The sequence below is a fragment of the Gymnodraco acuticeps genome, unplaced genomic scaffold, assembly GCF_902827175.1.
Source record: "Gymnodraco acuticeps unplaced genomic scaffold, fGymAcu1.1, whole genome shotgun sequence".
Taxonomy (NCBI): domain Eukaryota; kingdom Metazoa; phylum Chordata; class Actinopteri; order Perciformes; family Bathydraconidae; genus Gymnodraco; species Gymnodraco acuticeps.
The window spans coordinates 749624-776861 of NW_022992251.1; the positions used below are offsets into that span (position 1 = coordinate 749624).

Genomic DNA, 27238 nt, shown 5'->3' on the forward strand with positions numbered 1-27238 from the left:
TTCGGGTTTTTATGACAATAACTGGGAAGTTTTCCACAAAGGCTACCACACACACAAACATCCAGTGGTTCTCTTCTGGTCTGCTGAAGGTGGGAAGAGAAAAGAGACGAGTCCTGGCTTCTGTCCTCAAGGAGGTTTTTGGTGTTCGTTGATAGGACTCCCTGCCTGAGGACAGAAAAAAACTGTAAGTGAAGATGACCAAAGATAACAAAGCATGTGCAAGAAGCGAAATCAGAAAGAGAAATGTCTTTAGGAAAAATGTCCCGGTAAGAAATGGCAGGTCAAAATACCTTTGAGGTTAAATTGGACTTCTTTCTTCATTTTTTCTTAATACTAAAAGGCTGTTGAAAAAAGCAGGCAAGCTTGACAAAAAAAGTTTAAGTTTAATTTAAAAATAGAAATGTGTAATCTTGATTTCAGCTGACCAAATATCCAGTGGCTTTTTTAATTAAAACGTGTTTATTGGCAAGTACTTCCCAGCATGCATAGGGTGAACATTCTCAAAAGATCTATACTTTTGTCATTTGAAATAATTACATGATTTCAGACAAACATGAGGAAGTTCAACACTTCCTGCTCCCTTATTGGGAAAGGCTCGAAGCTTAAAGGTCACCAATCATGCTATTATTAGGCAATAGCATAGGTCTCAGATATAAATATATAAAAAACATGTCTATGAAGTGTTTTGCTCAAAATACCAAACAGATCACCCATTCTAGCCATGCCTCATATCCCTCCATTTCACTTCCTGTTTCAAAAGTGCTGAATTTGGGTATAAAGCTTTAAAAAAAAAAAAAATCGATATAAATAAAAGAGGAGGGGTCTGAGCTCATGCGGGACCCGGCAGCTACTGTCTAAACTAAATGCTGCCGTGATGAAACGCCATATCATGGATTATCAAGGATTCTCTCTGAAACAGTTTGGAGCTCAAAGGCTTTCTCTCTTGCCAGTTATACCACAAGGTGAGTTCCTTTTTACTTCCTGCTTCTTCACACACATGCTCTCCAGTACAGGTTAGCTCTGAGTGTTAGCGATGCTAATGTAAACACCGACCATATTACGTCCAAAACAGTCGGGCATTGTTTCTGATAGCAACGATTCTGATTGGGCCGTGGGTCCAAATTTCAGATATTATGTCATATCGGACGCAAATCTGGATCAGCTCCGTTGTAGCCCCGTTTTTAGAGATTTGGGTACGGAGGAAAAGAGAGAGGGTTTTATTTTCTGACACTGCGTGAGTTCTCAGACACACTGGGGACACATGTTGATGTATAAAAGACATCAAAAAGTGCATTTTGCATGATAGGTCCCCTTTAAACTACAAAAATTAAGTTAAATCAAATAACTCAAAACATTTTGAAATGTCAAGTTTACTTAACCTATTTCTCTCTACATTTTACTCTAATGTTTAGCAGCTACCAGTGATACCCACGTCTACAAAACATAAATCTGCAGTGACCATAAATCATGTGGACGCTGGTAATATGTTTGATCACGGTTGTTTCCTCCAAGTCTCCGGCAGTCCCCGCTCCTCCAGCTACATTTCCCTTCCTCTCAGCTCTGCATTTAAATTTTTTTTTTAAAAAAGCACTGTGCATCATCTGCACTCAATCACAATAATTATCCAGAGAAATGCAGCGCAGAGCCTGTGAGAGGTGAGGGGAAAGAAGCACAGAGGCTATTGGCACTCAGCTCCCTCCAGTCGTTATTAGTCATCTCTGTGCTGCTCTGGAAGAGGAAGGTTTGGGAGGCGGCCATTTTCAGACAGACAGACAGACAGACAGACAGAGAGACAGAGAGACAGAGACAGAGACAGAGAGAGAGAGAGAGAGAGACAGAGACAGAGAGAGAGAGAGAGAGAGAGAGAGAGAGAGAGAGAGGATAGACGATAGGAGAGAGAGAGAGAAGAGAGATCAACGCATATAGAAGCAGAAGAGAGAGAGCTATCGCGAGATCGTATGAGAGATAGACTCCGGCTCTATCTCTCTCGCTCTCTCTCTCTCTACTGCTACTCTCTCTCTCTCTCTCGCCTCCTCTCTCTCTCGTCTAGCGCTCTCGCTCTCTCTCGCTCTCTTCTGCTCTCTCTCGCGTCTCGCTCTCTAAAGGCCTAGAGAGAACTGATGTGCCCAGAAAGTATCAGCGATGTCTCAAAGCTTTGGCACAACCACACGAGAATCCGCTCTATGTACTTTCCTGTCAGGCTTCCTCTCATCCGCACATTTTAAAAAAACAACAAAAAAAAACCCTAAGCTTGTTGTCACTCTGGAGATGTGGGAGCTTATAAAAATCCCCAAAAAGCGGACAGCGAACACCTTTTTGGGATCTTCAAAATAAAAGAGTCCTGTCAGGATTTGTGAAGGAGCTCTTTGTGGGGTTTCTGAGGCTTTGAAGAACTTTTGATTGCAGAGATATTTTGCAATCAAAAGTTCCCTCAAAGCCCTTTTTGACCTTTTTAATGCAGACGGACAGGAGAAATAAAGGACTGATTTGACTCCAGTGCCCATGGAGCAACAGCTTCATGAATGTCTTACTCCACGGGGGGACTGGCAGTAGCTCAGAGGCCAGTCTGTGTTTTCAAATCCTGATTTCACCCCTGAGATTTTCACTTTTAAAGACTGACAGGTAAAGAGATTTTTGCCATTCAAGTCAAAAGGGCAGCTACTGTGCATCGTATCCATTGAATATGTATTAACAAACATCTCTCAAAGCTTCTCTTTTTAAATGAGAAGCATCTCATGAATCAAGATAATATTTATCCTGCACATTCATTTATTCATCCACTTAAATGGGGTCTTGTTTTTGTAGTTTTTGCCATAATTTCAGCTACAATAACATCTCACTCACCAACATAAGATCTAAGAAACAAGGATCAGGGGGTTTCAATACGCAGAAAGTGTACCTATTGTCTCAGTGATTGTGTCTTACTATTTGGCCAAACCAAACACAGAACATCTGGGTTGTGGATTATCTGTCATCGCACAGGAAATATCTAAATGTTTGTTTTTTGGTTTGTTGTTTTTTGCAGATGTTACCGCACTCACAGTACCAGCCAGGAACATGGTTAGTTCAATATTAGTATTACTTATTGAACGAATTGACATAAAAACTACAAAATTAAGACCCTAGAAGTGGCAAAAATCCCTATTTGTAGATTACATTACATTACATGTCACTTGTTAGACGCTTTTATCCAAAGCGACTTACATACTCAATACTGTGGACAATCCCCACAGGAGCAATTTGGGGTGAAGTGTCTCAGGGACACAACGACATGCTGACTGCAGTGGGGTTTGAACCTGTGACCCCCTGATACGAACACCAACGCACAACCCACTGCGCCACACACCTCCCTAAGTAGATGTTTGCCCCCAGTTTTTTTTGCTCCAATATACTTTAAAATGTGTGTTTCAAGCTCAAAAACACACTGATCTCCATAGTTTACAGTAAAGTGAGTTTTCTGCAAGAAAAGGTCTAATGTTTTGGGGGTGAAATGCAAAGAAGCTGCTCATTTTGGAAATGTAAATTACAATCGGTTAATAGTTAAACTGCCGATTTTAAAGGAAGAAATGCTTTTTTTAAATCGTATTGTACCCAGATCATTTTTGAGAGTAATGATTAAAATAATAAGACTTGGATTATATTCCCCTTAGCGGTGATATACGCCCGATCCTTCTCCCTCCTCGTACGTTCACGCTGCCGAACAATGTACTCATCGTATTTCTTTGTTCAAATACACAGACGACAGACTAAATAAAGACACTTATGAGCCTTCGGTGCCCATGAGCGTTCAGAGTTCTCTTCAAAAAGTCCTGGCACCAAAACAAACCCACTGAGGACTGGCAGCTGTGCCCAATATTAGTATTATTGAGTTTCTGGATTTCTTACATTTCACCCTCCAGATCTTGTCACTGATCCAAAGAAAACTCTGAACTCTGAAGATACTGGTCCCTCAAAAATCTAATAGAAGTGCAGCCAAATGGTAAAGTACGAGTAAATAGACCCAAAGTTGGTTTTAAGCAAAGGCTGTATGATGGTCGTCCCTTTGTTGAAGTTATAGCCGCTTTAATGTCTTAATGTCGGGCTGAATGGATGGGCGTACAAAACAAATGACTGACAGATTGTCTCTGTGTTGGGATCGTCTTAAAGGGAACGTTCTGCGGTCATCCTGTGATTGCATGAATGCTTTAAAGACATCTCTAAAAGACAAAAACGATGATGAGGCCGAGCACTCGTGAGGTTTCAGAGCTCTGGATGTTTGACAACGGCCCTGTAGGAACTGGCAGTCGCTCTTAGAGGAATATTAGTCATGTTAGTTTTGGAGGTCTTTAATTTCAGTCTTCAGATCAGATCTTGTCCTGAGGGTCCTTCTAAAATACATGGATCAACGTCTGTGGACGCTGCAGTGCCATCGTTAGCTACCTAAACCACGTCCATAGTTTGGTAAACACAGGACTTAAAGCTTAAACAGATGGATTTTAAAGGTCACCTATTATGCAAAATCCACTTCTTCATGTCTCTTCTACATCAACATGTTGATGTAGAAGAGACAGTACCTTTCAGGAACAAAGATTCTCTCTCTTTTTGTCCTGATCCATTTCTATAAAAACCTGTCAGAAAATGAGCTGATCAGATTTTGGCCACTTTATGATGTCATAACGATTTGTTGGCTTGTGTAACCATTAGCCAAACACCAAACAAGGTAACCCCCACTCCCACCCACCTGAATCTCCTCCTAGAGCACCATTGTGTTATTTTTAACCAAATATCTCTCAGAGGGGCGTGGGGAGGGGCTCCTTATTTTCATCTAAAGGTCCTTACACACCAAACTGACACCAAAGAACACGTCCCGACGGAACGTCGCCTCACGTCTCCTCACGTCTCCTCACGTTGCCTCACGACGTCGCCTCACGTCTCCTCACATCGCCTCATGTCTCCTCACGTCTCCTCACGTCTCCTCACGACGTCGCCTCACGTCTCCTGCGTCTTGGCCATGTGTCGCACTGGAACACACCGCAAAGACTTCAGCCGACGGCCAAGAAGCACGTACGAACTGCGCATGCGTGAGTGGCAATACCTCTCCTTACCAGCAGGTGGCGGTAGTGTGTATTTGTCATTCAAAAGAGGCAACAACCGGAAGACAGACTGCGTGATGATGAGAGAAGAAGAACAGACTGCGTGATATAAACAAACAACAAATAGCGTGCGTTCCATTTTCCCTCTACAGCGAGAAGCTCACGGGGCTTTCCCGAACCTGAGTCGAGAGCTGGAGTTCAAGGAAATATCAGATTTGCCTTCTTAATAGTTTGTTTAGGTCCCTCACTTCCGTTTCGCTTCTCATGCACTGATTCGCTATCTGAACAGCCAATCAGAGTGATTTCTTTGGCCGACAGCCTCCCGATTCAACATATCGAATCGGCGGCGGGAAGGTGTTGGCACGGCCGAAAAGACACGACGGTGCAGTACACACCAATCTGAGTAGGGCGACACAGCGCTCATCGACGGCCCGACATCTATCGACACCGAAAATCGTCTTGGTGTGTAAGGACCTTAAAGTAACAGAGAATCAGCACTTTTGAAACAGGGCTGAAACGGAGGGGATTATGGGTAATGCTGTTTGGTGTTTCAAGCAAAACACTTCAGAGACATGTTTTGTATAAATCTGAGAACTATAATATATTGATGAACACAGTATAACAGGGGACCTTTAAAGCTTAAACAGATGGATTTTAAAGTGATGTTTTGATATCTGTCCTGCACGGTAATTGTGTGACCATAAGAAGCTGAAAATGAAACTACCTGGTTAAAGAGCTCTGCATACAGCATGTTGGACTTCTCCACCTGAGACTCCAGGTCAGCGACTGCATCGGCATCCCATAACGTTAAACTGCTTCGAAAGAAAAACATGTTGTAAACTGTGCTGTAGTGGAAAGCATGTAGGAGTGGGCCAACATGGAAAATGTATACAAATGATCTGAGATAAAGAGGAATGTTTGGAGTCTGTTTTAAAACACTCCAGAGTTGATTTCTGGCTCAGACGATGAAAGTGATGAGTTTACTGTTTGTTGCATCTGTCTGATTTCTTACCAGTCGCAGCATTTAGAGTCCTGCAGGGGACAGAGGACGCTCTGGCTGTCATCACGTAACCTCTGCTTTAGTTTCTGTGTCTTCTTCTTCAACAGGATGACCTGTCGCAGCAGAGCGTCTCTCTCTTCCATCAGGCAGTCTTTGAATCTGTGGAAAGACATGTGTTTACGCACATTGACAAGCTGAGAGAATAGAAAAGGTTTAGACGATAAAAAAAGATTGGATTCGTACCCCTAAGGTGGGTGTTTCTGCATCTCTTCTTACAGTAAATTAACGAAAATCTAAAATAAAAGAAGCCACACAAGGACCAGCTGTGGAATGGGTCTTTTCCCAGGGATTGAAGGGGCCCTATTGTGCTGATTTTCAGGGACATATTTGTATGTAGTGTCTCTACTTTAAAGAGTCCTCTCCTGCTGATGTTCAGGTGTATATCAGTATGTAGTGTATCTACTTTAAAGAGTCCTCTCCTGCTGATGTTCAGGTGTATATCAGTATGTAGTGTCTCTACTTTAAAGAGTCCTCTCCTGCTGATGTTCAGGTGTATATCAGTATGTAGTATCTCTACTTTAAAGAGTCCTCTCCTGCTGATGTTCAGGTGTATATCAGTATGTAGTGTCTCTACTTTAAAGAGTCCTCTCCTGCTGATGTTCAGGTGTATATCAGTATGTTGTGTCTCTACTTTAAAGAGTCCTGTCCTGCTGATGTTCAGGTGTATATCAGTATGTTGTGTCTCTACTTTAAAGAGTCCTCTCCTGCTGATGTTCAGGTGTATATCAGTATGTAGTGTCTCTACTTTAAAGAGTCCTCTACTGCTGATGTTCAGGTGTATATCAGTATGTAGTGTCTCTACTTTAAAGAGTCCTCTCCTGCTGATGTTCAGGTGTATATCAGTATGTTGTGTCTCTACTTTAAAGAGTCCTCTCCTGCTGATGTTCAGGTGTATATCAGTATGTAGTGTCTCTACTTTAAAGAGTCCTCTCCTGCTGATGTGCAGGTGTATATCAGTATGTAGTGTCTCTACTTTAAAGAGTCCTCTCCTGCTGATGTTCAGGTGTATATCAGTATGTAGTGTCTCTACTTTAAAGAGTCCTCTCCTGCTGATGTGCAGGTGTATATCAGTATGTAGTGTCTCTACTTTAAAGAGTCCTCTCCTGCTGATGTTCAGGTGTATATCAGTATGTAGTGTCTCTACTTTAAAGAGTCCTCTCCTGCTGATGTTCAGGTGTATATCAGTATGTAGTGTCTTTACTTTAAAGAGTCCTCTCCTGCTGATGTTCAGGTGTATATCAGTATGTAGTGTCTCTACTTTAAAGAGTCCTCTCCTGCTGATGTGCAGGTGTATATCAGTATGTAGTGTCTCTACTTTAAAGAGTCCTCTCCTGCTGATGTTCAGGTGTATATCAGTATGTAGTGTCTCTACTTTAAAGAGTCCTCTCCTGCTGATGTTCAGGTGTATATCAGTATGTAGTGTCTCTACTTTAAAGAGTCCTCTCCTGCTGATGTTCAGGTGTATATCAGTATGTAGTGTCTCTACTTTAAAGAGTCCTCTCCTGCTGATGTTCAGGTGTATATCAGTATGTAGTGTCTCTACTTTAAAGAGTCCTCTCCTGCTGATGTTCAGGTGTATATCAGTATGTAATGTCTCTACTTTAAAGAGTCCTCTCCTGCTGATGTTCAGGTGTATATCAGTATGTAATGTCTCTACTTTAAAGAGTCCTCTCCTGCTGATGTTCAGGTGTATATCAGTATGTAGTGTCTCTACTTTAAAGAGTCCTCTCCTGCTGATGTTCAGGTGTATATCAGTATGTAGTGTCTCTACTTTAAAGAGTCCTCTCCTGCTGATGTTCAGGTGTATATCAGTATGTAGTGTCTCTACTTTAAAGAGTCCTCTCCTGCTGATGTTCAGGTGTATATCAGTATGTAATGTCTCTACTTTAAAGAGTCCTCTCCTGCTGATGTTCAGGTGTATATCAGTATGTAGTGTCTCTACTTTAAAGAGTCCTCTCCTGCTGATGTTCAGGTGTATATCAGTATGTAGTGTCTCTACATGTCTTCATGCTTTAATGTTCAAAAAGCTCTTTATTTTTCTCATACTGCCTGTGCTGCAGCACCTCTTTTCACCCTCTGTCTGAAACCAGAGCCCAGTCTGCTCTGATTGGTTAACTGGCCGGCTCTGTTGTGATTAGTCAACCGCTTAGAGATGTCCCGCCCCTTAGCCTATCACGTGCAATGTGTTGGAGCGCTAGCCAATAGAAGAGCGAGTGTTGTATAGTAATGTCATCATTTGCAGACATGCACACAAACGTATAGAGCACACTACAGGAAAGGGGAAACCCACTAAAAGCACAATAGGGCCTCTTACGTGTCATTTATAAAAACGAGTGTACACCTCAGCTCTTGCGTCTCAGATGCTCTTTGTGAGTGTAAAAGTTGGAGGAGAACACACTGACCTCTTGACACAGCACATCCAGTAGCGCTGCTGCTGACAGAGCCACTCAAACTGCTCCGCGGTGCCCTGCAGCTTCCTCAGGCTACGCTGGTTCTCCTCCGTCAGCCCCCTCACCTCAGAGAGAGACCACAGCACACATTCAGAGTGTGGATTAACAGTATAAAAGCAGGGGTCACGTGATGCAGCGAAACTAGGTAGATGCTAGCCCAGGGTCTCTCCAAACATATCAGTTTAAAAACCTTTAAAAAACACCTGAACCCACTTTTAACTTGGTGGGACAGCTGCAGCATGGACCTGAGATCCGGGAACAGTACAAAAGCAACATATATACTGTCAGTACAGGCAGAGTACACCAGAACACTACTAAATTGTTACATTTAAAGAGCTGGAACCAGGGTTTATATTTTCTTTAAAGAATGACCAACTCATCAGTGAACATCCTGGTATTTATATGTTGATCTTTTTTATAATTGTCAGTGTGATGGTGACAATGTAATGTTTTAAAGTGGACCTATCATGCTATTTTTAGGCAATAGCATATAGGTTTCAGATCTAAACAACAGATCACCCATTCTAGCCATGCCTCATATCCCTCTATTTCACTTCCTGTTTCAAAAGTGCTGATTTGGGGTATTGATACAAAATTGATAAAAAATAAAAAAGGAGGAGTCTGAGCTCATGCGGGACCCGGCAGCTACTGTCTAAACTAAATGCTGCCGTGATGAAACGCCATATCATGGATTATCAAGGATTCTCTCTGAAACAGTATGGAGCTCAAAGGCTTTCTTTCTTGCCGGTTATACCACAAGGTGAGTTCCTTTTTACTTCCTGCTTCTTCACACACATGCTCTCCAGTACAGGTTAGCTCTGAGTGTTAGCGATGCTAATGTAAACACTGACCATATTACGTCCAAAACAGTCGGGCATTGTTTCTGATAGCAACGTTTCTGATTGGGCCGTGGGTCCACATTTCCGATATTACGTCATATCTAGGGTTGGGAACCGAAACTCGGTTCCAGATGAGAACCGATAAGAAAATGCCGGGTACCGGGTACCCATACAAAATACACAATTTCGGTTCTGCTTAACGGTTCCTAAACGCGGTAGACCCTGTATTCCAGCGGGTCCGTCTGCACCGCGGTGCTGCGGTGACCCGGTGGAATACAGGGCGGACCTGGAGAATCACAGAACGGCCGGTCGTCAGCGGGCCGTTGACGGCCGGCTCGGTACGCTGACGGCCGGCACCGCCCTTCATTTTTTTAAACGGCATCATATAAATTGCGCTGACAGGCGACAGAGGTCCACAGTTGCCCCGCAGCGATGCTCCCCCGCCCTCCCGTAGACATTTCACGAGCTCAGTCACTTCATAACACCAAAGATAGGCCGCGGTAAACGCTCTGAAGTGAGGCTCCACTACACTAAAAAAGAAAAAGAAAAGGCAAAGTGTAATGCCTGTTAATAGCTTGCCACAGGCATAGCTCAGTTAAAATAAAGCACAGCTATTGTGCAATACATTTGTATTGCATGTATATTTTTTAGTAACAATTTCAGTTAAAGCTTTTAAGAATAAATATATTTTTGTTATCTAAACGTTTGACCTCTTTATTTTACAATTTTGGAATCGAAACGGGGAATCGATAAGAACCGGAATCGATAAGCAGAACCGGAATCGAAATCGGAATCGATACATTTCAAACGATACCCATCCCTAGTCATATCAGACGCAAATCTGGATCAGCTCCGTTGTAGCCCGTTTTTAGAGATTTGGGTACGGAGGAAAAGAGAGAGGGTTTTGTTTTCTGACGCTGCGTGAGTTCCCCGACACACCGGGGACACATCTTTATGTATAAAAGACTTCAAAAAGTGCATTTTGCATGATAGGTCCCCTTTAAGTGATGTGGATATTATGCACGCACCTGTCCAGAATGGAAATTATATTATAGGCAAAAAAACATCCTTTCTCTTGTTGATAATAAAGTATTGTCCTTGTTTGTAAAACAAGTAAAATTGTTGAAGTTACAACTCGTGGGTTTGCTATCCTGGCTCCAAAATGGTGGCATGAGCTCCCCATTGACATCAGGACAGCAGATAGCTTACACACCTTCCGGCGCAGACTGAAATCTCATCTCTTTCGACTCCACTTCGAGCGATTGAACTATTAACAAAGCACTTATATACTAATAAAGGACTGGCTTATCTAAAGCCAGTTGAGTAGCACTTGAAATGTTTTTGCTCTGTGAAGCCTGATGTACTTATATGATTCTGTTTTCTTCAAATTTGAATCTTCTTGGTCGAATTGTAAGTCGCTTTGGATAAAAGCGTCAGCTAAATGTAAAGTAATGTAATGTAAAAGTTATATTTCAATCACATAGTTTGGGTAAAGTATTCCTTAAGATAATTCATGTCCACTTATTGGCATCTTTACATATTTGTAAATGTTAATAAAATGTTCAGTTGGCTTTAAAAATGTAATTAAAATCAGTCACCCGTTGACTCACATTGTAAGTTAAGTATTTTCCATGTTTTAATAAAAATATAAAAGTTCTCCTAATCTAATTTTTATTTATTTTAAACTCTTTTTTCCATCTCAACAGGACAACCTTTTTCTTTGGTCCCCATACATTTTAATGGATGTGAAAAATGACATGTAAAGAAATTCAAGATCAGAAAATAAACTTTAACTTATTGTCGTATCTGAAAAAGATGAGCAAACACAGTAGGATTTTACCTCCAACTCCCAGGACTTTCACAATCATTTACTGACTTTATTTATTGCAAATACATGTTCTCATTAAGGCTCAGTAGCTGCCTCTCAGGAGAGATGATAACAGGAGCGCTGGATGGCTTTCTGTTTGATGGAGCGCTGGAAACAGAGGCCAGGAAGGGAGGTAGGCTTCCAAGCCAAAAAACCCCTGACAAACGCCTCACTAATGCTCAGACTCACATTAACCCACTGCCAGAGAGCATCTGAAGTACAGCGTGCTCATGGGTGGTTGTAGTTACTCACATTTGTACATAAATACACATAAATAAGGACCTTGAAGTTTTATGTTTCATGAACGTAATGATAACTCGACTTGTTATTCTGTGTTTCTAGCTGGCACGCTGACACGCTGACCTGATCTGGCCTGAGATAGTGTTAAAAATGACTGCTGATGGGCTGCTCTGCGTTATATCGGAGGAGCTGGCTGCAAGCTTGACAAAGAGAAATACCACACACACAGTAAAATCATTTAAACTCCATTACTTAACTATAAACAATTTGCACAAGCAGAGCAGACCAACAAAGAAAGCGTCCAATCCTGACATCTGCTGGAGAAAAGTCACATTACAACCACTGACTTCTGATGTGCCGTTATGTGATGGTTGTTATTTACATGTTTCATTTGTTGCTCCTATATGTGTGTGAATAATTCAGTTAGGGATGAATTATGTAAATGACCAGACACAGAAATAAACTGGAAATGTCTCACTGCATTAGTATATAGTCACAAAACGCAGTAATTACCAAGTGTTTTCTTCATATCACTGAAAAATGGAAATAACAATTGTTCTTCCTGTGTCTACATTGTTAGTCAATAACTCAATTAGATTTTAGTCCACCCAACATAGCTGAAACAAATGCAAAATTATTGACTAACTTCTATTGTTTTCAAATGTACATATTTGCTGGTTTCCCCACCTACGTTGACAGGGATAATGGGAACTTGTGACAACAATTTCTCACTTGTATATGGCATTTAATTAAAACAAAAGTTATAATAAGTGCAACTATACTTTTAATGATTGCATATTAACGATTTAAGGATTGAAAGGTAGCCCTGAAAAGTAATATACAGATCCACAAAACAGACGTGGTCACTGTTGCAAGACTTGTTGAAGAGGTTTCTTTGAAGGTTTTTTTTGGGACTCTTTCTTTGATTTGACTCTGAGAAAAGCAGGATATTCCTGATCTGCTCTCTTACCTCCGTCTGATGAGCCGACTCTAGATCCTTCAGCTTCTCTGTCAACGTTTGGTTTGTGTCTTGAAGCTCCTCCAGCTTCTCCGTCTTACTGTTTGGGACCAAAACAGAAAGGTGTTATCTTATCTGTTTTTACTTTTAACACTAAACACTAGCCTGTTGGATTGTAATCAAAGCAATGTAGTTGTCACGCTTTCCATTGCACAAAAAACTCTATTCATTGTGGGGGAAACTTCTGAAGCAATAGGAGTCAGGACTCAGAGAGAGACACGAGGAGAGCTGGAGCTTTGATGGCAAACACTGACGGTTTATTTGGAGCTTCAGCCGGAGAATTCACACGACATGCCACGAGTTGACCACACAGTTGAGATGCCACAATCAATTCTGAAGAACTCTTTCTGCAGCTCCAGGTTTTAACTAGTTCGGAGTGTAATAATCAACATTCTTCATCAGCGAGACTAAACAATTATGGACCCTGAATCTAACTAGAGCTCTCGTCCATAGGAAAGAATGGGCGCCAGGGAACCTACGTCCCTGAACAGTAAACGACCTCATGGCGGCTTGTGCTCTGTCATAAACTGGCAACAGCAATGTGCCCAAGCTGCTCCTCCTTAAGAGAGATAGCAGCAATACCCAAGGCTGTAGAACTATGCCGTGGGAAAGGAGACAGTGAAAAGAGAAGATGATGAACTGGGTCAAAGGTTGAATACCTAAGCAAATGATTCCCCAACATTCATCTGTTTTCTTACATGAATACACAAGAATAAGCCAGTAAAAATGATCCAGTAATCCCGTTGACAACAGAATTTATCATCACAAAAACCAACCTATAAAATCATTACAAAAATACACTTTTATCTAAAATAACGTCATTACTTGTTGGTTAAATACAAACAAAATGTGTTATATGGTGCTGTACAGTTAAATCTCCAACTAAAACAAACTAAAATAATCTTTATTTTATATTATTTAAGTTTTTTAATTAACAAATCATTTGCAGAAATGACTGAAATGAGAACGAAGAAGTATAAAGGGCTTTAAGGCAAATGTAATATGTTATTATCTATTGTTTTTACAGGTGTGTCTTCCATATCTTCGTCTGATTTCTGTCTTTACCTCTCCCTGCTCCATCATGCTAATCTTTCACAGAGGAGCAACACATATATATTTTCACGGTTGTATAAATGCATTTAATTTAAGAGTCAATGAGTTAAATACAAAATATTGAAATATCTCTGTTGATGTGGAGATGTATTTCTTCTTGGACTGAATCATAATGTGATAAGGTTTTCTGACACTAAGCCAACTCTCCACGGGGATTTAAACTCAGCAGCTTGAGGCGCGGCGCTGCTTTCTGCTGAATCTCAGGTACGCTGTTTTCCTTCAGTCCTGAGAACACTTTGTGGGTTTTCAGAGCAGCTGCTGACGGCTTCACTTGGCTACAGTTTACTGCAGATGGTAATCAAACATTAGTGGTGTTTTTTTATTAAATTAACATTTATTTTCTTCTTCTGCCGCCCTTATCTATGTTAATGCTTGTTTTTACATTTCACTCGGTTTTAACAGCTGGGTGGAACATGGAGGAATGTGTTCAAATCACACTGTCAACAATTCAACATGAGTAACAAAAAAATGGAGGTGACCACAGACATGTCTTCAGGTATTTCCTCCAAAAGGCAGAGCTGTGGTCCTCGTCTTCAGCACAGTAAAGGCTTATACATTTTAGAAGGAAAATATGTTAATATTTAGTGAATACAATTAAGAACACCCACTAAAAGTGATTGTTTTTTAAAGAGGCCCTATTATGCTTTTTGGGGTTTTCTGTAGTGTGTTCTATAGGTTTTAGTGCATGTAAATGGTCTGCAACGGCTAAAAGCCCTGTGTTCCCTCCAGTTACACTCCGCCATCTAACAGAAACATCTCCATTGGACTCCTTTGTTTACTTCTGGAACATAGTGACATCACTTTGTAACACTCGCACTATTGGCTAGCGCTCCAGCACTTTGTTGGATAGGCTAAGGGGCGGGACGGTCAGTTTGCATTTCTACTTTTCTTTGTCGTTTGAAGGGAAATCTAAATAATAAGCGACCGCTGCTCTCCCTCTTAGCTATTTTTGTTACATTCTTTATCATGTAGTCTTCTTGATATTCCAGATTAAACATCCATAGTAAATGTTTTTTACTTCTCACAAGGAATCTATCTTGAGATATAATTTACATGAGCTATTATTTTTCATTTTCTCATGTTGAAAGTGTCACTAAATGTCAACAGTGTTTGTATAACTCATTTTTCAGATAACAAGAAAAGTGGGCCTACCTGCGCAGCTCTGCCTGGGGGCTCTCCGTCCGCTCGGCTCTGCGCTGGGCCTCTGCGTGGAGCTCCGCCTGGAAGCTCACTGCCTCCGCAACTCTGTGTTGGGCCTCAGCGTGCAGCTCCTCCACCAGGCCCTCCAGCTTACCCTCGGAGCTCTGCAGCCACATCAGCTCCGAGCCGACCTGCCTCAGCAGCTCCTCGTCCCGAGAGCTCTCCCGCGCTAGCAGCCCCACCCTCTGCTGCAGGGCAGACACCAGGTCCTGCAGACACATGGAGATACTAGCACATCAGATAAGAATATTATTTATACCAACTCACATACCTTTTAAATGCCATCTCCTATACCTTTTAAATACCAACTCACATACCTTCTGCAGAATGTTTATACACACTTAAATAGGTTTTCATTGATTTTATTGAATGAAATGTAGCTTTCTTTGTTCTGCTGAATCATGTTCATATCATAATTGTTTTTTTGTGCAAAGTCTACAATGTGCACCATCATTTTACTTAGAGTTTAACAATACCATTAAACTGTTACATTTGAAGAGATTTGTTATCTACTAAAGTTTCATAGTTAGGAGTCATACAAACAATATGCTATAGGTAACTTTTTAGCATTGCTTGCAAGTTAAGGATAATAAATAAAAACCATGCTGCAATTTGCTTATTTTGTACATATTCTACAGTCCTGGCAAACATTGCACATATCGTTATAGAGTAGTGTTATTAAAGTGCACCTATCATGCTATTATTAGGCAATAGCATAGGTCTCAGATATATAAAAATATATAAAAAACATGTCTATGAAGTGTTTTGCTCAAAATACCAAACAGATCACCCATTCTAGCCATGCCTCATATCCCTCTATTTCACTTCCTGTTTCAAAAGTGTTGATTTTTGGTATAAAGCTTTAAAAAAAAATTGATAAATAAAAAAGGAGGGGTCTGAGCTCATGCGGGACCCGGCAGCTACTGTCTAAACTAAATGCTGCCGTGATGAAACGCCATATCATGGATTATCAAGGATCCTCTCTGAAACAGTTTGGAGCTCAAAGGCTTTTCTCTCTTCCTGCTTCTTCACACACATGCTCTCCAGTACAGGTTAGCTCTGAGTGTTAGCGATGCTAATGTAAACACGACCATATTACGTCCAAAACAGTCGGGCATTGTTTCTGATAGCAACGTTTCTGATTGGCCCGTGGGTCCACATTTCAGATATTACGTCATATCGGACGCAAATCTGGATCAGCTCCGTTGTAGCCCCATTTTTAGAGATTTAGGTACGGAGAAAAAGAGAGAGGGTTTTATTTTCTGACGCTGCGTGAGTTCCCCGACGCACCGGGGACACATGTTGATGTATAAAAGACATCAAAAAGTGCATTTTGCATGATAGGTCCCCTTTAAAGTATGTCTTGATATTGTCACTTCAATAGTGAAATAGCTTGATCTCATCCGAATCAGATGCGTACATAAGATTGGTAAATACACTCAAATATAAACAACATACAGTAAATAGCACATATTAAATATTCATATTAATCACGTATCACTGAGGACTCCGTGACTTTTTCAAATCTCCCTGGGGATGTTCTGATCATAGGATTAAGTTATTTAACAGAGAGATATAAAACACACCTAAAGGTTAGAGAGTTTGTAACAAGCCCAAACCTGATGTAGATCTATGGAAAGTGAGCGAGTGAAACGATCTCTAACAAATACCATCGGGGTTTCAAGAGAAGCTGCTCGTTTGCTTCCGTCATAAAGTGATAAAGTTAAGAAGTTGAAAATGACTGAGACTTGAAACAAGAAGAAAAAACAACCCATTTCTGGAACACAAAGTCAAGTGTTTTTTTCTGGGTTTTCTCTCGTCTGTTTTCTTTCCTGGTGACATTTTTTTCTAAAATCCCTCTTTAGTTAAACTGCTCACAGCTCACTTCTAAGCAACCTGTGTGGAGGAGCCAAAAGCCCCTAAAAAGCTGCTACCCAGTGCCAAAGCCTCTGCCTTTACAGTATGTTAACACTGGCACTTACTGGTAGCCCAATTCCAGTGTAATTTCAGTAATTGCAGCATTGGTGGCTCGCTGCTATGGTCATGGCTTTGTGCATTTAAATGATGGGATTGTACGAAGGTTAAGCGCTACGAGCTCAAATTACACAAATTAAAGTAAAATAACTCTAAATTGGACAGAAATTGTCCCTAAAGTCAGGTTTTCCTTACAAGACTTCAACTGTAACATCAATGATTGAGGTTCAAATACAGCTATTCTGGGAAAAGTCATTTGGTGAAGAAGTAGCTCATGGTGAAGAAATATTTGCAAACCCTCTGGATATATGGAACTTTTCAATCTTTTTATTAACTAATCGTTTTGGTTTTTACGGCTCATTTGATGTCTGGTTTCTGTCCCAGCTGAAGCAGGCAGCTTTTTCAGCAAACAAATAAATCCACTGTTAATGTTTCAAGGACAAAAGCATTCGAGCCTAGCTGGGGGAAAAAGTGGAACGTTAGCAGGTAAAGAGCCAGATGTTAATCTCAGGTGAAGGTGGAGACCAAAACTAAAGCCATAATAAGAGTGAATTTGGACTTAAATGAATCAGCTATGGAAAAAGGCTCCAAATCAATGTTAATGTCATCATGTATAAGGGACCCAATGGCAAAACAAATCTTTTACCACAACATAAAATATAGAAAAATGTATGTAGAAGTAGTTTTTGTGGCCACTTGAGAACAATTAGTCAAATAGTGGCTCTATTTAAGACCTGAATACAATATATCGAGATAATAAATTGCATATAGTTTGTTTCCGAGTTTTTTCTATTTTCCTGAGTAGCTTTACTTCAGTTTGAATCTAATTATAAAGTACTACTCTTGCTGCTAAAGGTGAACCGACTGTGGAGGGAATTCTTAAATGATTCACGGACAAAGTTTGTCTTTTGTTATATTTAATAAAGTAACAAAGAAAGTCAATATACAAGTGAAATGGATCCCAAATAAAAGGCAATCAGAGTATTATGCTGCGTTTCCATTACAGTTTAGGAACTGGGGTAGTAACTATAGTAATGCAGTGTAGGCGGAGCCGTGACGTAATCTTCAATGCAAACCACAAAACCAACATCAGCCGTTAGCTGTTAGCACTCAGAGCTCACAGCTCCTCATATCTGTTCAGACAAAAGTTAAACAAGTTCAAACCACAGACTGTCTGTGTCATGGAGAATACAGTCGCTGGTTTATTTATGTCTGTAGGCCGTTGTTGTGAGTGTGGACGGACGGAGCATATACTGCGTTAGCTTAGCCGATCTCCATTCAGAAAACACGCATTTTAAAAGGTTTTTCGCCTGCCGTCTGTCTGCAGACTTGTCAAAGCATTAATTCATGGTTTTTACTAACCGGTATCAGTATGTTGTTACTTCGGCATCATTTTGAAACGTGTATTACAATTAAATAACGGTAAAATATGTTAATTTTGTTGTAGTTGCCAGCGATTCTTTCACTAGTTTAGCATACTCAGCCCGGTTGTTGGCCCGGAAAGAACCTCGATTTTGGAGGGCCAGAAAAACTGTGAAAAATTACCCGCTAGCTGGAACTACGCCTAGTGGAAACGCAACCAAAAACGGGCCGGGTTTGGCACGGCACGCTTAAACCGCGCTACGCTCTGCAGTGGAAATGCACCATAAGACTATATGTTTTAAATTATTATATTGTAGAGCCGATGAATGGGAGTTGGAGGCGGTGTGTTCAGTATGGAACTCCACACTTTATTATCAAAGAACATTCAGAATTCACATGTAAACAAAGTCTGTGCGGCGGGGAGGAACGACGCGCCGACCCCCACGACTCCTGAGCACGGGAGCTGGAGAAGCGGCATCCGCCTGTGCGGCCCCCGGAAGAGGAGGGACCGGAAATCTAAGTCCAGGTGAGCAGCCTTCACCCGGTCTACCGAGACGTGCTCGGCTTTGCCACCCAGGTCGACCACCATGTGCTTGTCCCCGTGCTCCAAAACCCGGAAAGGTCCATCGTAAGGGGGTTGAAGGGGGCCTCTGTGCGTGTCGTGCCGGATGAATACGTGCTCCGCGGGAACCCGGCACACTTGAGTACCGTGCTGAGTAGTAGGGATCGGAGCAAAGGTCTCAGCGGCGTCCAGCAGGAAAGCCCGTTGGGCCGACGGCGACCAGGGAGCCGATGCGTTGGGGAGGAAATCCCCCGGAACCCTCAACGGCTGACCGTATACCAACTCAGCCGTGGAGCACTGCAGATCCTCCTTAGGCGCAGTCCTCAGGCCCAGCATCACCCAAGGCAGCTTGTTGACCCAACTACCATCCGTAAGGCCGGCCTTGAGGGCCGCTTTCATGGAGCGATGGAACCGCTCACAGAGGCCGTTAGCCTGAGGGTGGTAAGCGGTAGTCCTGTGCAGCTTAACCCCCAAACCACTCGCCACTGCATTCCAGAGCTCGGACGTGAACTGTGAGCCCCTGTCCGAGGAAATGTCTGACGGGGTGCCAAAACGACACACCCACGTCGCAATGAAAGCCCGGGCAATGTCTGCGGCTGATGTTGACACGAGAGGAACCGCCTCCGGCCAACGGGTCGTCCTGTCCACCATGGTGAGAAGGTAGGAAAAGCCCTGAGAGGAGGGCAATGGACCAACCAGGTCGATGTTGACGTGGTCAAACCTCCTCTCAGGCACCAGGAAACGCTCCAAAGGGGCCTTCGTGTGGCGGTGCGCCTTCGTGTGGCGGTGCGCCTTCGTGTGGCGGTGCGCCTTCGTGTGGCGGTGCGCCTTCGTGTGGCGGTGCACCTTAGCGCGCTGACAAGCGACGCACTCACCAGCCTCACGTCCTTTTTCAGCCCATGCCAGACGAACTTCGCGGCCACCAAGCGCACTGAAGGCTTAACGCCGGGGTGTGACAGTCCGTGCCAGTAGCGTAGGCAGAAATGTACTTTAGGGTGGGCCTGTAAAAAATAGGGTGGGCCAGATTTTTCTTCTGCGCATCAGAAGCTAACAACAATCCCCGCCGGTACCGGTGGCAGATTACTTTTAGAATACTTTTGGAATACCTTCTTTTTTCATAACAGATGGGTATGTTTTGGTGAACAGGAGACACGTATTTTACTGTTTTAATGGCTTATCAAGAGCACAAACACAACATCTTGGTGTCATTCTGGACAGCTTTCTCATCTGCACCACACTTTGAAAGGCGCCCCTAAATAGAATGAATTATCATTATTATTTATATCTGAAACGATGTAATAACTTTTAAAACTTTTTCCAGTCACTTGCCCCATGCATTCAGCAGCAGCAGGCCATTCACTTTGATTTTATCCCGTCATCATTTCGACAATAACTTTCAATATATTTAAAAAGAGATCTCTCTCATCTGCGTGCGGGGGCGGGGCCTCACAGACATGCTGCAGCGCTGTGCAGTGTGCACACAGTTCTGCCGGTAATGAATATTGCATTTTGTGAGGAAACTTTTCCACCAATAATTCCAATAAGTATTCCAAAATGTATTCACTTCAGGTTTACGAAAGTAACTGTAATCAGATTACTTGGTTTTCAAATGTAACGCCAGCTGAATGCACTTGATGTTTGTATTCTGATTACGTAACGCCGTTACATGTATTCCGTTACAACCCAACCCTGTGTATATCTCTCCGGACTGTCCACCAGCAGATGAAAAACACCCACCTCTCCGCCTCTTCCAAGGGACGAGGGAACCGTGCGGCAGAGTTTCCGTTAACATTGTTTTTCTCCTGACAGCCCAGCAGCAGGAGAGGTGGGGAGAGGGAGGCGGGGCTATTTCATCGTTATCAGAAAATGATCGTATATCGCTGCTAGATGAGGGCAGTGGGGGCTCTTCTTGGTCTGGGCCCACCCAGGAGGGTAACGCCCGCGTTGCTGAACACCACGTCCTCCAAGCGCAGCCCCACGCCCTCCACCTTCAGCCTGGAGGCCAGGGTCTATGACCTGGTCCGCCGCCATGCGAGTATAGTCCAGGCCCAACTGGACGGCTCCGATGACGACTCTGGAGAGGCAATCTGCCACCAGGTTCGACTTGCCAGTCACGTGCTTAATGTCTGTGGTGAACTCCGAGATGTAGGAAAGCTGCCGCTGCTGACGTGCCGACCAAGGCGCCGCCACTTTAGACATGGCGAACGTGAGCGGCTTGTGGTCGACAAACGGCGTAAACTCACGGCCTTCCAGCAAAAAACGGAAGTGCTGCACAGCCAAATAAAGTCCAAGGAGCTCTCGGTCAAAAGCGCTGTACTTGCGTTCTCTGGGCGTCAGCTGGCGGCTGAAAAAGGCGAGTGGCTGCCAAGCGCCCTCCACCCACTGTTCGTGCACTGCACCAACGGCGTAGTCCGATGCATCTGTGGTAATGGAGATGGGAGCCGTGGACGATGGGTGCGCCAACAGGGCCGCCTGAGCCAACGCGGTCTTGACCTCCGTGAAAGCAGACTCAGCTTCCGCCGTCCAGTCGATCGCCTGGACGGCGGTCGTACCCTTCAAAGCCTCATACAGCGGCCGCATAATGTGAGCGGCCCGGGCGATGAAACGGTGGTAGAAAGTCACCATCCTCAGAAACTCACGGAGTGACCGGGCTGTGCGCGAGGAAAAGCCGCAACAGCATCCACCTTCGCCGGCAGGGGTGCTGCACCGCCCTTGATGACGCGGTGTCCGAGGATGTCAATATCAAACACCCCGAACTGGCACTTTGCAGGATTGATGATCAACCCGTGTTGGCTGAGCCTCGTGAAAAGGGCTCGGAGGTGTGACAGGTGCTCTTCCACCGAAACGCTGGCAACGAGTATGTCGTCCAGGTAGACGAACACGAACGGCAGGTCCTGCAGCACAGAATCCATCAGGCGCTGGAACGTTTGGGCGGCGTTCTTGAGCCCAAAAGGCATCCGCAGGAACTCGAACAGTCCAAACGGCATTATCACTGCTGTCTTAGGGACGTCCAGGGGATGCATGGGCACCTGGTGGTAACCACGCACCAGGTCCACTTTTGAAAACACCGACGTACCGGCCAGATGTGCCGAGAAGTCTTGAATGTGCTGCACTGGGTAGCGGTCAGGTGTCGTGGCGTCGTTGAGGTGGCGGTAATCCCCACACGGGCGCCAACCACCGTTCGGCTTGGGAACGATGTGTAGAGGGGAGGCCCAAGGGGCTGTCAGAACGGCGGACGATACCCAGGCGTTCCATGGTTGAAAACTCCGCCCTCGCTATTGCAAGCTTAGAAGGGTTCAACCGCCGGGCCCTGGCGTAGACTGGGGGACCCTCGGTGGTGACGTGGTGCTCCACCCCATGCTTGGTGGTGAGCGCGGAGAAGGTGGGCAGCGTCAGGTCCGGAAAGTCAGCCAACAGCCTGAGAAAAATGTCCGTTCCCGACAGCGAGCCCCACAGCGACGTCGTAAGCTGCCTTGCCAAGTGTGAGGGAGGAAAACGTCAAGGCATCAACCAAGCGTTTATTTTTAACGTCCACAAGGAGTCCGTGAGCACATAAAAAATCCGCCCAGAGGAGGGGAAAATAAATGTCTGCCGTCACAAAATCCCATTTGAAACGTTGTCCTCCAATGCACAAACACATAGGCCTCACTCCGTATGTGCGAATGCGGCCGCCATTAGCCGTCGTCAACCGCGGTCCATGTCCCCCACGAGCGACGTCTTCCCTCGAAGCAGGAACTACACTCCGTTGAGCTCCCGTGTCACACAAAAACAAGCTTCCCGAGACTCTGTCGCTGACGAAGAGAAGCCTGCTCGTGCCGCCAACGCTCAGGGCCACTACCGTTGGCTCCACACTTCTTCGCGCTAGTCCCGAACCGCGCGTGGTAAAAACAATCTCCTGTGTCTCCACGCTGGCTTGCTGCTGTCGTGTCCAGTCTCCCCCACACTTTCTTGACTGTTGCGGGGGCGCTGAGTGTCACAGCTAGCGTCTCTGCACCGGGCTGCTGGGTAGCCAAGAAAAAAAGGTTGGCTTCTTCAGCCAATGCACGGGGCTCTGTAATGGACGTGTTGGCTAGCGCCGTCTGGACACGGGAAGGCAAGTGGCGTAGGAATGTCCCCATGAATAAAATCCGGGGATCTTCCCCTCCTAGCAGATTTAGCATCCTCTCCATGAGCTGAGATGGCTCGCTATCCCCTAGGCCTTGAATGTCAAGAATCTGGCGGGCCCTCTCCTTAGCAGATAAGCTAAATGTCTTAAGGAGAAGGGCTTTAATCGCCTCATATTTGCCATGGTGTGGGGGGTCAGCTATAAATCCCACCAACCTGGATGACGTGGAGCTTCCCAGCGCTGCTACTACATAGTAGTATTTCAAATCCCCATCACGGACTTTTCGGCAGGCGAAGTGCGCCTCCACGTGTGCAAACCACGCCGCAGCGGCATGCTCCCAAAACTCCGGCAGCTTTACAAAAACATCGCTACTAGCCATGTTCATTGAGTCTTCGGAAACTTTCTCGAAAACGTCAGGGTCACCAGTGTAGAGCCGATGAATGGGAGTCGGAGGCGGTAACATTCAGACAGGTAAGACATTAGCTTGTTACTCGTTGTGAAGATAGCATGAATGAACCTAGCTTCCGGTGCCCTCTCTAACGGGTCCGTGTTGCAACACAATAACCTGAGGTGAATGATGTCCTATAACGTGGCACCACAATATGATAATTTGACACGACACCGACCTGTGTGATACATTTCTGTGGGACCACTACTGCCTTTTTTTCAGATGCACATATTTATTTGACCCGTTGTTTATATATGAGTATTGACTATAAGATGGCCTATATACTATAAATACATTACCCCCACGCAATGAGATTATTTCTTTCCTCGACAGACATGTAATTCCTTTCTTCCGCCCACCTGTTGCCGGTGCATCCTGCTGATCAGCTGGTCCTCTCTCATCCTCAGCTCCAGGTTCAGCTGCTCCTGGTGGAAGATTTGAGCGCTTGCAGCTTCCAGATCATTCTGCAGCTTCCTCTCCCGCTCTCTGGACAGCAGGAACTCCCTGTCCAGCACCGCTGCAGACACAAACAACACCAAGTCCGGTTTGGACTGCTCCACCACAGAGGACTTTCAATAAAGCGCAAAGTCTGTGCCACTAGTTTTAATGGAAGGTAATGAAAAAGCATGTTTTACTGCCCACAGCATAAAATAACCATAATGTTTGAAAGCCATAACACATTAAATGCAGGGTTATACATGTCAGCGGCCGACGTTTCTGGCATTGAAATACTTTTTCTCTCATTGGAGGTTTTTACACTTTTTAGACTGATGCTTCTTGGATCTCAGATCTGTTTGTCTAATTTCTCACGTTGTTATTGTCCTCATCAAGTACACATAGTTAGGGTCTGTCATTATGTCTGCAACTCCTTATAGTCATTAGCAAAGGTTCACAAAGATCAGGATTTGCCAGCGAGTGTTGGAGATATCAGTGGTGGAGATGTCTGCCTTATCTCTAATATAATAAAACTAGAACTAGAAAGATCCAAATATGATGCATTTGAAAAACTCAAAAGCAATGTCTCTTTACAGAAATCATGACCCGGTTACTGAAGATAATCCACGGACTTTGTTGGTAGTTTCATGTAAGGACTATTTTCTTTATAAATACTGTTCATTCATCTGTGCCTTGTTGAGAACGAAATGTCTAAACAGGATATAGGATGTTATTTTTATACGTCATACACTCACACTAAACCTCCAAAACTTAACATGAACGCAAGCCTGAGCTCTTTTTGCGTGTGTGTGCGTGCGTGTGTGCGTGTGTTTTCTGTTGCTGTATTGTATAATGTCTATCTGATGACTGCAGGTTCTTAATCTCACAGATATTTTATGTCGTCTTAATGTTGTTCTGTTGATTTTTACAAGCATGCAATGCAGGACAGATCTCCATGTGAACACACTAAAACATATCTGTATTATTATAATTTACTAACAAATGATGTCAGCATGTTTTAATGATCCCGAAGCTGAAGTAAAGCTTAATTATAGAGTGTGTTTCCAAAGCTTTGTAAAAGCAGGGACAAGAGCCTGAATCAGGCGGCTTCTGGTATGAATGACTTGTTACCAACAATTATGCAATTGTTGCCCTAGAATAAAACATGGGGACAATTTAATGATATCTTATCTGCACACATAGTAAATTAAGGCTTCAGTACAAACAGTTTCACTTTCAAGTCATGACCTTTGAAGCAGGTTGAGTTATATTACCTACTGTAGACAATGTGCACAGGAAACACAGGTTAATATTCAGCTTGAGTCTTTGTCAGTTGTGTTTTCTGAAAGTGATTAATTTTAGTGCATGAATGCATACTTCACCAAAAAGTACATTTAGAAACCTCAGTGCTTTTTTAAATTACACATGAGATTAGATTACACTTACATTTCTCTGGTACTGTATGTTATTAAATATGGTACCTTGTAAGCTTTATAACGGCATTACCATTTTTGAGTTGAGGATAAAAACCTTTCTGTATTCAAATAGTTTTTAACTGCTTTCTATGGCTTTTATGATTTGTCTTCTTTTCAGTTATTATTTTAGTTTTCTTGTGTGTGTGTGCGTATGTAAAGCCTGTTGGATTGCCTTTGTGTCTCAAATGTGCTAAATCAATAAACTAACCTTAACTAAATCTGGAGCTTTTGCTAATTCAACATTAAACTATGCCACGTGTGCAATTATAACATTACTAATTAGTGGAATGAATAACATTACAGGCACAAAAGGATTCATACAGTAACAGCTCTGTTCTTTAAAGTGGACCTATCATGCTATACTTGAAACATATATTGTCGGGCCATACCTATATAAAACATGTCTGTGAAGTTTTTTTTTTCAAAATACCAAACAGATCATGCATTTTAGCCATGCCTCATTTCGCTCTATTTGCTCTTTCCAGGCCTGTTTTTGCACGGGCTGATTCTGTGAGCTGCAGCTGACCACGCCCCCCTGCAGGAGAGGGGAGCGTGCTCTGATCAGCTGCTCAGAAGACAGGGAGAAAAAGAGATCTCCGTCCTCCGTGTTTTATTCTTATATATGATTATAAAGAGTCGTTATTCATTTGTTTTAAAGCTCAATAAATAACAAAGAAGACCTTTGACTGGCACTTTTCTAATTTTGTCCGGAAGATTTAAACTTTAACGGACATGTTGACCGGCGAAAAATGTTTTAACTGAAACTCTGCCGCACGGTCCCCTCGTTCCTTGGAAGAGGCGGAGAGGTGGGAGTTTGTCATCTGCTGGTGGACTAACCGGAGAGAATTACAGTGCTTGCCTCTGGGAGGGAGAAAAAGAGCCACAGCGGAGAATAAACAGAAGGGCAACCATGGCAACCATTCGCTCTTTTGTGACAGACTACAGCGCCACTTACAGGCCTGGCATATGTACTACAGCGTCTCCAGCGCTTTCGAGCGGCAATGGCCGGCCGTGGCCCAACCCCACATTCCACTGATAGGTGGAGAGTTGCCCATATAGGCGGAGCACCCCTTTTCTGATGTCAGAAAAGAGAGAGGGTTGTGTTTTCTGACACTTGGTGAGTTCCCTGACACACCAGGGACACATATTCATGTATAAAAGACGTACAAAAGTGCATTTTGCATGATAGGTCCCCTTTAAATGAGAAATGTTATTCTCACAGGTCAAATGACTTTTTCTCTAACCTTTTTGTGCTTCTTTCATATATTGTATTGCCTGAATCCAAACTTGAACACCAAGTACTTTTAGATACCACAGTACTGTGTGTGTTGAATTACACTTCCATTAGATTACATTACTCTTGTACTCAGACATGGTACTTTATAACTTATTTTGTCATTATAACTGAATCTGGGTCTTTCTCTATTTCAACTTTTAGTTATTAGTGCCTCAAGTACAGTAACAATATTAGGATTGACGGAGTTAAGTAACATTACAGACAATAAAGTATAACTACAGTATTTCAGTATTTGAAATGTAAATGTGTAACTTTCTGGACTCACCTCTGTCGTGCGCCAGGCGGCTGCACTTGGCCGTCAGATACTGGATCTGACTGAAGTCCTCGTCCCTGTGAGCTTGGAAAAACCTCCTCATGCTCCTCTGACTTTGACCCGCTCTCTCCAAACACAATCTAAAGCTTCCTCGAGCTTCCCATGATCCTTAGGGCCGGACGGGTGTGTCGCAGATGGTCAGAGAGGACACAGTGAGCATGTTTCCTGCATTACTTCACTGTGTGTCTGGAAGAAGACTTGCACTGTACCTGCAGCGCACCCACAGAGGGCAAGTTTAAGCATTGATCCAAGCTGCTGTTTTCATAAAATGACAGGGAGACGTGTGTGTGTGTGTGTGTGTGTGTGTGTGTGTGTGTGTGTGTGTGTGTGTGTGTGTGTGTGTGTGTGTGTGTGTGTGTGTGTGTGTGTGTGTGTGTGTGTGTGTGTGTGTCTATGTGTGTCTATGTG

At 43.5% G+C, this 27238-nt stretch overlaps 1 protein-coding gene across 1 annotated transcript; it reads right to left on the reverse strand.

The window, feature by feature from the left end:
* Nucleotides 1–2: 2 nt before the first annotated feature.
* Nucleotides 3–26873, reverse strand: LOC117540274. The gene is made up of 8 exons (XM_034206870.1): nt 26783–26873; nt 23670–23827; nt 14812–15068; nt 12499–12586; nt 8535–8647; nt 6085–6231; nt 5797–5884; nt 3–165 (listed from the first exon to the last, which is right to left on the reverse strand). The coding sequence occupies exons 1-8, from the start codon at nt 26871–26873 to the stop codon at nt 127–129; spliced, it is 981 nt and encodes a 326-aa protein (XP_034062761.1). The 3' UTR covers nt 3–126.
* Nucleotides 26874–27238: the final 365 nt, after the last annotated feature.